Genomic DNA, 11975 nt, shown 5'->3' with positions numbered 1-11975 from the left:
AAAAACACATTACTTCTGTGCTATTTCTGCCAAAAACGCATAACCTGAATCTAATCATGAGGAAACATGAGACAAACCCAACTTGAAGGACATTCTGCCAAATTACTGACCTATATTTTTCAAAAATGTCAAGGTCACAAAAGACAAAGAAAGGTTCAGAAACTGTTCCGACTGAAGGAAACTAAAAGGCCAACTGACTGCCACAAGTGATCTGGGATTTTCTTCTGTTCTAAAGGTCGGTAATAGGACAATTGGTGAAATCTGATGAAAGTTTATAGATTCCTGATTTTGATAATTTTACTAAGGTTATAGAAGAGAATGCCTTGTTCTTAGGAAACACAGTGAAGTATTTAGGTAGGTGGATGGATGGTGGATCGATGGATGGATGGATGGATGGTTGGAGAGTGACAGGGACGAAGAGGGAGGGAGTGGGAGGGAGAGGGAGAAGATCAAGGTACATAGGATAGGAGCCTGGACCACTGGCTACTGGGCATCTGTCCTTATCCAGGACCAATTTCCTCTGAAACCCTTTTATAGGAGAGAAATCAATTTCTCTCTCTTAATTTAAGTTACTAATATTCTGTGTTATCTGTCATCTGCAATTGAGCCTAATCTTGATGTCATAATTAAAAGAAATATTCCAAAAATCATGAAATAATAAGCGGAAGCTACAATGTCATTCATAATAATAATAATAATGGTGGTGGTAACACTTACAAATTTGTGTTGAAATGATGGCATAATGCCAAGGGGGTTCAGTTGCTCAGAGGCTGTGGGAACCAGATCCAGAATCTAGAATTGTGCTGTCAGTACTCTAGCCAATGGCCACATGCGGCTATGTACTTTTAGTTAATTAAGATTAAAATTCAGCTCCTGCATCACACTAGCCACATTTCATTTGCTATAAGCTTAAGGATCTGCATTTTATCGGTTATTCCAGGTGATTCTTTTTTTTTTTTTTAAGATTTTATTTATTTATTTGACAGAGAGAGACACAGCGAGAGAGGGAACACAAGCAGGGGGAGTGGGAGAGGGAGAAGCAGGCTTCCCGCCGAGCAGGGAGCCCGATGCGGGGCTCGATCCCAGGACCCTTGAATCATGACCTGAGCCGAAGGCAGACGCTAAACGACTGAGCCACCCAGGCGCCCCTATTCCAGATGATTCTGATACTCCCTAATGGCCAACAGCCTCCATAGGGAAAGTCATCTTGCATCTCTGTGGGTTGGTCTGTTCTGTTCTAGGCTCCAAGATTTGAGAGATGTCAGCAAATTAGATCCTCAGGCCAGGATGCTGAGGAGGATCAGATGTGACCACAGTTTTCAACTAACGACTGCTGGGGTTCAAATCCCTGCCCCTCCCCTCACACGCCATGGGAACTTGATCAGATTACTTGACCTCTCTGGTGCTTCAGTTTTTTGTTTTTTGTTTTTTTAACCTGTCAGAGTGCCAATAATAGAGTCTACAGAGTACCCCAAACTGTTGCTTTCTCTATTTTATTCTCTTCATAGGAAATAAACTTCTCACTGAAAAGACCAGCATGTGCTTTTGCTTTTATTCATTTGACAAACATTTATTGAGCACCTGCTGTGTCCTCACCACTGTTCTGAGCACTGGGGCCAAGCAGTGAACATGACAGACACAAACCCACGCTGTCACAGAACTGGCATTCCAAAGGGAGAGGTAGAAAATAATCAGGATAAAAAAGCAAAATGTGTTGCTTGTAAGAGAGTAGCAAGGTAAGCAGATAGGACCAGAAATGTACGCATGGCCAGAGGCCTCACGCAGGGTGATATTTTTTTGCAGGCCAGAAGGAGCAGAGAGAAGGCACAGGCATATGTGGGGGAAGATGGGTCCAGGCAGAGGGAACAGCAGGTGCAAAGGCCCTGTGGTGGGAACATGCCAAGTACTATTTAAGATGCTAGAGACACAGTGGTAAGACAGATGCCATCCTATCTTGAAGGTGCTCACAGTTTAGTGGAGGGGAGGAGACAGATAAACGGATCTATAATATCCTCCCAGGTGATAAGCAGGAGAGGGCCTTAGTAGAAGATGGTCAGGGCAGGCCCCTCTGAGGAGGTGATCATTGAGCGGAGGCCCAGAAGGAGGCGGTAGAGAAAGCAGGTGTGTATCTGGGGCAAATCTATTGACATTGGCCTGGCGGATACCTCTTCGGCTCCTTTCACTCAGTTGGGGCTCAGGTTTCCAAACAGAGGCTGTCTGTGAACTGCTGAAGGAGGGGGACTCTGATGGGGAGTGCAGACCTCTCAGCCTCTGGCGGCTATCTGCCCCACTCCTTCTCACACTGGCTCTAGGTGTTTGCACTGGTGTGCTGGGTGGGGCTCTAGCTTAGGGGACTGGGTTCCCCATCAAAGCTCCAAATCTATCTTCAAAGGAGCCACTGGGCCCTGTGCTCTGGCAGAAGGGAGTGTCAGCCTGGAGCTGAGCTAGGAACCCCCCCCCCAGCTTTGTCCCATCTGGGTTTCTCCTGGCTCTGGGTGGGGTCTGGCAGCTCACATTCCCCACTCTTTCCATGGCAAAGAGGGGGTGGAGGATACTCTCTCTGTCCCAGTGGTGGAGCCTGTGGGACCCAGAGGCAGCCCATTGGTGAAATCCCTTCTACTGGGTTGTAAATTGTTCCTGCCTGAGTTCATATGCAGAAGGCGCTTGCCCCAACTAGCTGTGTGACCCTGAGCGGCTCACTTACCTTCTCTGAACCCACATCTCCACCATAGGTCATAGTAACTCCCACCTTCTGAGGATTCATGTCTTGGGAAGTGCTTGATGGAAGTTACCCATTCCTTTGGGGAAGACTGAGCCCTGAGGGTTATCTGGGCCCATGTCCCCCAGGACCATCTCCCAGGGAGGAACACGTACGTGAGATGAGATGAAGTAGGGGACCTCCCCACACCGCCAAGCTCTCTTTGAAGGGAAGCAGGGAGGCCTGGAGTCTAATTAATCACTGGGAAGGGCCAGACAGATGCCCTAGGGGAAAGGTCAGCATTTACCCTGTTTTCTCAGAAGCCACTGCAATCCTGGCTTGGGCAGGGCTCGGAGTTGGGGCACAGAATAGGAAGGCTGGCAAAGGATGAGTGGCCTGGGCAGAAGCCACCCTCCCCATCCCATCCCCCCTCCCCATCCCGTCCACCCTCCAGCCACCGGGTGCTAGTTAGGGCAACGGCCGGGGCGCCTTAAGCCTCCAAAGACAACAACCACCGAAACAAGGGATTGAACCGTTTATTGGCCTGGGCCCGGGTCTCAGGCACGGGGGGCATCTGGGGAGCTGTATGGGGGGAGACAAGCCCCCAACTGGCTCCTTGCCCCCCAAGGCCCCCTCCCCCAGCCTTTGCATTCACAAGAAATCACTTTGAGGCATGAGGTTTCCTTTCCCGAGGCGAGCTGTACCCCAGCTCTCAAGCGGGGAGATGAGCCAGCAATTACAAAGGGGTCTGTGCAGGGGCCGGACCCCTCTTTGGCAGCTTCAACACAGACGTGAGACAACAATAGCATCCATTCTGGGGAAGCACGGTGGGGAGAGGAGATCACACACATCACACACACGTGCACACAGACACACATAAATATACATTTGTACCGCAACATCCCTTCCATCTATCCAAGGAATTAGCAAAGTCCTTCTGGGGCAGGTGAGGGGAGAGCACCCCACAAGTGTTGTTCTTGGCCCCCCCACCCCCATGCTTCTCCATACAATACAACTCAAAAGGAGGCACAGCAGGCTCAAGGCTGCCCTGCCTCAGGAGATCTGGTTACCTTGGCTGGGCTGGACGTGGGAGTAGCTTGGGGGGGTGGTTTTTAGGAGTGGGGGTCCTGTGCCAACAGCTCCCCTAGAACTTTCTCAAGTTCCATCCTTTCCCACCAGGAGGCCTAGAGCCCTCCTCAGCTCCCCCTGATCAGTTTTTCCAGCCCTTGGTGACTCCTTTGTGTCCCAGATAGTGCAATTGGCCAATGAGGTCTGAGAATAGCATCCAGCCGCCCCCTCCCTCGCCCCCGCCGTGGTTTCCCAGCATCTCGTGGAGAGACAGAGGAAAGGGAAGAAGCAGCCAAAGTGGGCAGCTGGTGAAATTTGGGGAAGCTGTGGATTTGGGCCTTGCAACTGTCAGCCGGGGCCGCCCAGGACAGTCAGGGAGGAGGCCCCCAGCCCTTTGGGACAGTGGTTCTGGGGAAGTGGCCTGAGGTTGCCAGGAAAAGGTGACAGGCCGGGGGTGGGGGGGAGCTGGATTCAGAGAGGGAAGTTCTGTACAGGGCAGAGGGTCAGAGAGTCGTGAAATGTTGAAATCCCTTGTACCGGGTTGTAAATTGTTCCTGCCCTGAGCTCCCAAGTGCTTGCCTGCTGTCACCTAGGCCCCTTCCCGGTCCCCCGGGGCCTCCCCATGATTCAGGTCTGAAGGGGGGGGTCACTTCAGTTACTGCACTAGCCTCTGACCCTGCTGCAACTCTGCCATCCGACGGGTCGGTGTCTCAGCCGGCCGTGCCCAGGGTGAAATATTTTCAATATCACCCAGGTGTGTGGCGTGGGGGGCATCTTGCTTGGCAGAACCCCCATGTCTGTCCGAGGTCACCCAGTGCCTCTCCACAGAGCCCGCTGCCATGGCCTGGTGGCCCACTTGCCCCTCAGACCACTGTGTTGCCCTCCAGAAATGTGGGCGACGTGGGCATGTGCGTGCCCCTCTCCAGAGAGCTGGAGCTGCGGAGAGGCAGGAGCCGATGGCCCGGGGTCCCCCCCCGCCGTCCTTGAACCCCCGCTGCCCGTCGGCAGCACTGCATCGGCCGCAGTACCTCCCGCCGCAGGTCCCGGCTGCGCCACGTGTAGATGACCGGGTTGAGCAGTGAGTTCAGGGTGGCGAAGGCAAAGAAGTAGTGGGCCTTGTAGAGGACAGGGCAGGACCGGACGGGGCAGGCGTAGTCCAGGAGCAGGATGCTAAAGGCAGGCAGCCAGCAGACGATGAAGACACCCAGCACAATGGTGACCGTCTTGAGCAGGGCCAGCGTCTGGGGGCCGGCCACGTCGGCATGGCTGGAGCGGACCACGCAGTAGATGCGGACATACAGAGCGACAATGGCCAGTAAGATGACGGAGAAGATGGTGACCACGCAGAGCACATAGTGCTTGGTGTAAAGCGGCAGAACGGTGGAACAGGCCTCGAGATGGCCCAGGCAGTTCCAGCCGAGGATGGGCAGGCCTCCGAGAGCAAGTGAGATGAGCCACGAGGCAGCGATCAACAGCAGCATGCGGCAGCTCTTGTCGCTGCCATAGAGCTTGACCTTGGCAATGGCCACGTGCCGCTCGATGGCGATGGCCAGGAGGCTGAAGACAGAGGCGGAGAGCGTGATGAAGGCGGAGCCCTCTCGGGCAAACCACTGCACTGGTGTCAGCCCCAGCGTGACCGGGCCCGAGAGCAAGGTATTGGCTATGAAGGCCACTCCTGCCAGCAGGTCCGAGGCAGCCAGGTTGCCCAGGAACAGGTACATGGCCGAGTGGAACTTGCTATTGCGAGCGACTGCGATTAGCACCAGCAGGTTCTCCACCACGATGGCGAAACAGAGGATGATGATGAGGGCCAAGGCCACCTGGCGGGAGGGCGTCTCCTGAGTGTCCAGCGTCTCCTTGGTGTAATTATAGTGTTCCCGGACCTTGCTGGGACTTAGGTACTCTGAGTACAGGCTGCCCATGGTGGGGCTCAGTGGCCGGCTAGGGCCATGGGGCTGTCAGAGCTGCAGAGAGAGAAGACAGACAGAGACAGACAAGACAGACAGACAGGTCAGTGCTGTGGCTGCCCCCTGGGCTCTGACTTTGGATGGCAGTGGTTTGAGTCCCAGCTCCCTCACTTCTCACTGAGTGGCCACATGAAGTCAGAAGTATCATCATCCCTGCTTTACCAAAGGGAAACCCAAAGAGGTCAACTCACTTGCTGTAAGTCTCAAAGCTGGAGAACCCCTCCAAAGCCTCTATAACCTCTAGGCTACACTGTCTTTCCAAAGAACAGAAGGTCCCCCAAACAGCATGACAGACACAAAGTAAACTTCCAGAGCTCTTGCGCACCTACCCAGAGAGTGAGCCTTGGGCAGGGCCTGGAGGGCTCATCTCCCTTCTGGAATACACTAGAGCCTGGGGCCTCATGCCGCCTGCCAACCTGGGTCAGCAAGATGCTGGCTGCTGATAGCACCATCCCCTGCTCATTACCACCCACTGCCCTGGATTTCAGGCTGGGTCTAAGCCTTGCAGCCATGGGTGCTCCCAAGATAAGCTCTTGCGGAGACACGAGGGCGGCCCTGAGGTTTAAGCACCTCGGAGGTGATGGCATCTTCAAGGACAAAGACCTTGGAGGCAATCCAGGGTTCAACCCCACTCCACCTGACATGCTGTGGGACCTTGGGCAAGTCACTCAACACTCGGCCTCTCAGCCCCCAATGTCCTCATCTGTGCAATGGGGAGAAGGAAGCCCGCTTTATAGGAGTACTGGGAAAATCCTCTTGAATGGTACATGAGGCACCCTTAGCACATAGCAAGCACTCAATAAATATTAGCCAATATATTAGCTCCCCTCTTCCTGCCACACACACACACACACACACACACACACACACACACACACACACACACACACACACACACACACACACACAGCGGGGACTAGGTGCCCTCCAGCCAATCTTTGAGGAGGGGATGTAGACTGAGCTAGCCAGGCAAGATTCCCAACATCCTGTTCTCATCAGCACCATCTAGCCCTGCTCTGGGACAGAGGGTCCCAGCTGGGTGGGCAGGGCGCTGGCACCCCCTCCCCCGCCACGATGAAATCCAGATGTGAGGCCCCAGGAACAAACAGGGTGGAGTCCTCACTTCCCAGTCACATCCGGTGTGGGAAAGGCTGGGAGGGGGTGATGGGATGGGGGAGCCACAGGAGACCAGTCTGGGAGGTCCTGGCGGGGAGGATGGGGCAGCGCTGAAGTCACGTGAGCCGAAGAGGGGGCGAGCGGCAGCGCTGAAGTCATGTGAGCCGAAGAGGGGGCGAGCGGCACCGCGGAGAGGGGGCTGAGGGGAGGTGGGGGACGGCATTTGTTTCCATGAAAGCCTGAGTCACCCCCCTCTCAAGGAAAACTGAGCCGTGGGGGGAGGGGGCGGGAAGAAGCGTGGGCAGAGGCTGAGAGGCCAACATCACGGCCTCCTCCCAGCTTGGTGGTGGCGGCGGGGGGTGTCGCAGAGGGGCTGGTGCAGTGTCTGTCTTTCACGAGGGGAGCCTGGAGGAAGCTCCTGCCTTTAGCTAATGGGGGAGGGCGCGGGAGGAGCCCTCCCTAGGTGCCTGGAAACATGCCTGGCAAGGACCACGTGCGCTCCAGGAGTGCCGTTCCAGAAAAGGCTGGTTAGGCCGGTTCCTAGTGAGCCTGGGAATTATGGGGGGCTTCCGGGGTCACCCAAGCCATCTCAGTCCCCGGACGCCCCCTCAGAGGGGCGCCCTGGCCCCGGGCCCGACAGAGGCAGCTGCTCCCCCTGGGTGAAGGGGCATCCGTCCTAGTTTGGAAACAGAGAAGGGCTTGTGCGCATCCCCGGAGACTGCCGCCCCGCCCAGATCGCCACACAGAGGCCCCTTGTTCCCCTGCCGGACCCGGCCCTGGGCGCCCCGATGCCCTCTGCCCGTTGCAGGCTGCAGCCGGCCGGGAGCTGGCTTGGCCCTGGCCTCCGCTTTACTGGACCGGCCTTCGGGGGCAGAAACAGCTCGCGCCCTGATTGGCTTATTTTCAATCCCGGGGCCTTGAGCGATTCGCCCATTGGCCAGAGCTTTCCGTCCTCGGCATTTGATTGGCCCAGTTGGGGGCGCTCTAAGGAAGGCGCTAGCGATCTGTCCTTTGCCGGCCGACCACTTCTTTCGGAGAACAGTTAGGGCTGTGTGGATGTCCCTGGGGGGAGTGTGAACCGCGGCCTGACCGCCGGGTCACGCCGACTAGGCGGCCCCAGGCTGCCCTGGCCTGCTGGGCCCCTCCTGAGGCTCATGACTGAGAAGCAAGGGCCCGTTGCAGGCCTGGGAAGCACCCGTGCTGGTGGTCCCATGGCCACCCCCTTCACCCCTCCCTCACACGGGGCCACCAACCTTCTGGTCTGGCAGCCAAGAGGAAGAGTTATGGAGGCTTCCTGGAGAAATAAGAATTGGGTTCAGTCCTCCCACCCCAGAGACCCACAGAAAAGTCTGTCTTCTTCCTTGGGGGGGGGGGGATTGGGAGCCTGCACACTCACTTTCTGCAGCCCTTGGAGGCTGTCAAGGCATCCTCAGAAGGAGGCGTGACTCGCCTAGTTAGAGAAGGGGAAACTGAGGCCCACACTGCTTCCCTCTTCTCATCTTCCCCACTAGGACTTTGCTGAAGACAGCTTAAGGCAGGCTCATGCTTCCCAGAAAGAGGAAGCGGGGCCTGGAGATTGGGGCTGACAGAAGAGGCATCCCCAGGCAGATACAGGCCTTGGCTGCTTCCCCTCCCTGTGTCAGGCTCCCAGAGGGCCTGTCTCCTGCTCACCTTCACCAAGGCCGTCCTAACTTCTTCCCAGAGGCTCAGTAAGAGGTCACTGGGCTCAGAACCGTGGAATGGCCAGGCCTGAAATGGAATGAGAGGGACAAGTGACAGGGTTTGGAGGGAAGGGAAGATAGACCAAGACTGTTCAGGGGGAGATTAGAATAGAGGAAGGACAGGGGAAACCTCAGCAGCGTCCAAGAGCCCCTCCTCCAAGTTCCCCTGAGGCAGGCCCTCAGTGCTTACAGTTCCACTGATCCATGCCACTTGCCCTAGGGCAGCGCCCCCCACCCCCTTTTGGTTTCCCTTCAGCTGTCAGGCCCGCCCTACACTGCCGTTCTCCATGCAGCAGCCAGGGGGAGCTATTGAAGTCTATTTAAGTCACAACGCCAATACACTGTGTCACACCCCCAGCTCCAAATTCTTCCATGGCTCCCCACTGCCCAAAACGGCCTGGCCCCTGCCCATCTGGCCTCCTCCCAGTCTCCCCCAGGTCCTCTCAATTCCAACCACACTGGCCTCCCAGGTGCCACCCCCATCCCTACCTCAGAGACTGTGCTCTTGCTGTTCATCCACCTGGCATGCCCTTCCCTCAAATCCTGGAATGACTGTCTTCTCCTCTTTCTGGTTCGGTTTTAAGGCCACTGACTCCTCTGACCGTCAGTCTATCATAGCCACCTTCCCCGGGGCCTTTCTATGACAGCATCTTGCTTTATTATCTTCACACAACTTGCCATTCTCAGAGATTATTATTGTAATTTTTGTTTTCTGTCTGGCTTCCGTGGTAGAATATGAGTGTTGGAGGCCAGCGACCGAGTCCGTTTTCAGCCCCTTTGGCATGATGCCTGGCATACAGAGGTACTCAGAAAACGTGTGTGATGGATGATGGATGATGGATGGATGATGGATGGATGATGGATGGATGATGGATGATGGATGGATAGATGGACGGACGAATGAAAGAAGCCCCGTGGGCCCCCGACGGTAGAGGCACCTAAACTCAGCCTAGCCCCCAAACAACAGTAAAGGCTGGCCGCCGGCAGCCCCCTGACCGGCGAGGCCCGGCGCGTCTCCGTGGAGACAGCGGCAGGACCCGCCCCCGCCCTCGGGCTGCAGTCTAGGCCTCCTTATCTGGCGGTGGAATGCGCGGTATCCACACTCGCTCCCGCTGGGGCCGCGCCTCCTCTCTCGCGACAGCCACACGCGAGGAATCCCTACACGTCCCGTGGGGGTGGGGGACGCCTCTGCGTCCCGCCAGGGGCTTCGTCCCAGTATTCCCAGAGGACTTAGGGGCGGGAGTCGGGGGGGGGGGAATCCCAGCAGCAGCCGCACGGCCAATACCAAACCGCCGTCGCGCCACGCGGGGGGCCCGTGGGCTCAGCGCGTGGCGCCTGGAGCATCTGACTAGGGCAGAGTTGGGGGAGGGCATGGAAATCCCCGGGTGAGTCAACTCGTGCTGGAGGAGGGGGCGAGGTTCCGACGCTCTGCTGGGCCCGGGACCACACGGGGTCCGCGCCACGGGTGACTGCACCCCCGCCCTGTCCCTGGGCCTCAGGTGAAAGAGAGGCGCGAGAGTCACGCACTCACGTTCCCTTTCCTTCCAGAACAAAGCCACGCCCCCGAGGGGGGTGACTGAAGACGACGAACTACTCGGGGAAACTGAGACACCGAGGCAGACCTGCAGGCGGTGGGGCAGACGGCCCTCCCTGGGGACCCCGCCCCTTGGCTTAGAAGCTCCGCGGCGCGCTGCACCTTTCGCTCTCGCCCAGCCCGAGTCGGCCTGCGGGACAGCCCTCCCCTCATACACATTCCCCAAGCCCCCCCTCCCTCCCCCCCGGTCCCGGACCACACCGTTCTGCCTCCCAGTCTCTGGCCGAAAGCGCTCGGATCCGCCTTCTCTTCGGCGCCAACTTCCTGCCGCCGGGGAAGGCGGGGAGCTCAGTCTCGGGGTTCGCGGGCGAGGCTGTAGGGGCCGCCTGGAGTCGTGGAGAGGGCGCACAGTGACCACTCCCTCTGTGCGGCAGGAGCACCGCCGTTGCGTGCGCGCCCCGGTACGCCCCCAACCCCTGGCCTGGCTCCCCAGCTCCGATCCTGCGACTCAGGGATCCCGGGCCCGTCCTTTCTGCCTCCCCCTCGTCCCGCACACTCACCTGGCTGGGCCGGCCCGGGTCCCTGCCCTGGCCGGAGGGGCTCTGGCGTCTGCGTCCCCGGGACGGCATCGGCAGGGGCTGGGGCTGCCCGCCGGGCTGGGACTGCGTCCCGGGGCTCGGGACCAGGGACAGAGGGGGGCGGGGAGAGACACCGCCTAGGCCCCCCACTCGCCCCGCCCTCCTCTCCTCCCCTTTCCGGCGGCGGCTGCAATGAATTCCAGATGTGGCGGGTCGGCCCGGGCGCGCGCGCTGGGGACGGCGGGGGAGGCACGCGGGGTCCCTTTGTCCGCCCCCCCACCTCTCGCCCTGCCCCTCCCAGCCCCCACTCGTGAGAACCTGCCGGCGCGTGACGTCACGCGACTCCGTGACGTCACGCCCCTCCTGGCCAGGTGGCCTCAACCTGAAACAACTGTCTTCAGTTGTAGATATACTCTTGGCTCGTCCCTGGGGCCCCGGAATTGGAGGAGAACATGAGATCCCCTTTATTTACTCAACAAGGAGCCACCGAAGCACCTCTGTGTCAAAGCAGCAAATAGGCATGAAGCGCCTCCTCTGAGTTCCTCCAATAATCAAGTCCCACCATGTGCCACGCCCTGCCCCAAAGACAGGATTAGTTTTTGCCTTGATAAGACCTTAGAATTCAGATAAGACCCCTAAAAAAGTGGGAGCACCCAACAGTCTATGCTGCCTCTGCTGATGGATCGCTGTCCTGCCCTTGCTGTAGTCAACCAGGCAAGAAGGCCTGGGTTCATCCTGCCTTCCAACGTGGGGCCCAATCTTCTATACAGTTCTTTGGCTTCCCTCTCTCTCTCTCTCTCTCTTTTTTTTTTTAAGATTTTATTTATTTGTCAGAGAGAGAGAGGGAGGGAGAGAGCACAAGCAGGGGAAGCGGCAGGCAGAAAGAGAAGCAGGCTCCCTACTGAGCAGGGAGCCTGATGCTGCAGGGCTCCGTCCCAGGACCCCGAGATCATGACCTGAGCTGAAGATGGATGCTCAACCGACTGAACCACCCAGGCGTCCCTGGTTTCCCTCTCTTTTCCTCATTTCAGCTTTTCCTGGGCGACTCTGCGTGCCTAGCTGCTGAGATGGAAGGACACCCTCATTTACTGATGTGCGCACATGTGTGTGTGTGAGAAATCAGCAGCTAGACAACATGATAGGAGAGCCCCTCATTCCTTCAACAAATATTTTTGGTATACCTCCTGGGCACAGCAGTGAACAAAACAGGAAAAAAAGGTCCTCACCCTCATGGAGCGTATGTTCAGGTGCAAGAGACAACCTTTCAGGAGGGCACTGTTCGAGAAAATGCAT

The 11975-nt window shown here is 57.4% G+C and overlaps 1 protein-coding gene across 2 annotated transcripts; it reads right to left on the bottom strand.

The window, feature by feature from the left end:
* Positions 1–3226: 3226 nt before the first annotated feature.
* On the bottom strand, positions 3227–10792 carry S1PR2 (sphingosine-1-phosphate receptor 2). 2 transcript variants are annotated; one of them, XM_021705234.1, is made up of 2 exons: positions 10665–10792; positions 3227–5730 (listed from the first exon to the last, which is right to left on the bottom strand). In XM_021705234.1, exon 2 carries the CDS (start codon positions 5686–5688, stop codon positions 4630–4632), a length of 1059 nt encoding a protein of 352 aa, XP_021560909.1. In that variant the 5' UTR covers positions 5689–5730; positions 10665–10792; the 3' UTR covers positions 3227–4629. The 2 variants fall into 2 exon arrangements, with proteins under 2 accessions (XP_021560909.1, XP_021560910.1); XM_021705235.1 differs by lacking the exon at positions 10665–10792 and adding an exon at positions 8521–8547.
* Between the last annotated feature and the right edge of the window lie 1183 nt (positions 10793–11975).

The sequence above is a fragment of the Neomonachus schauinslandi genome, chromosome 1 (assembly GCF_002201575.2).
Source record: "Neomonachus schauinslandi chromosome 1, ASM220157v2, whole genome shotgun sequence".
In the NCBI taxonomy this organism is placed as follows: domain Eukaryota; kingdom Metazoa; phylum Chordata; class Mammalia; order Carnivora; family Phocidae; genus Neomonachus; species Neomonachus schauinslandi.
The sequence above is the reverse complement of the archived record's forward strand: the minus strand, read 5'-3'. Positions and strand labels throughout refer to the sequence as shown.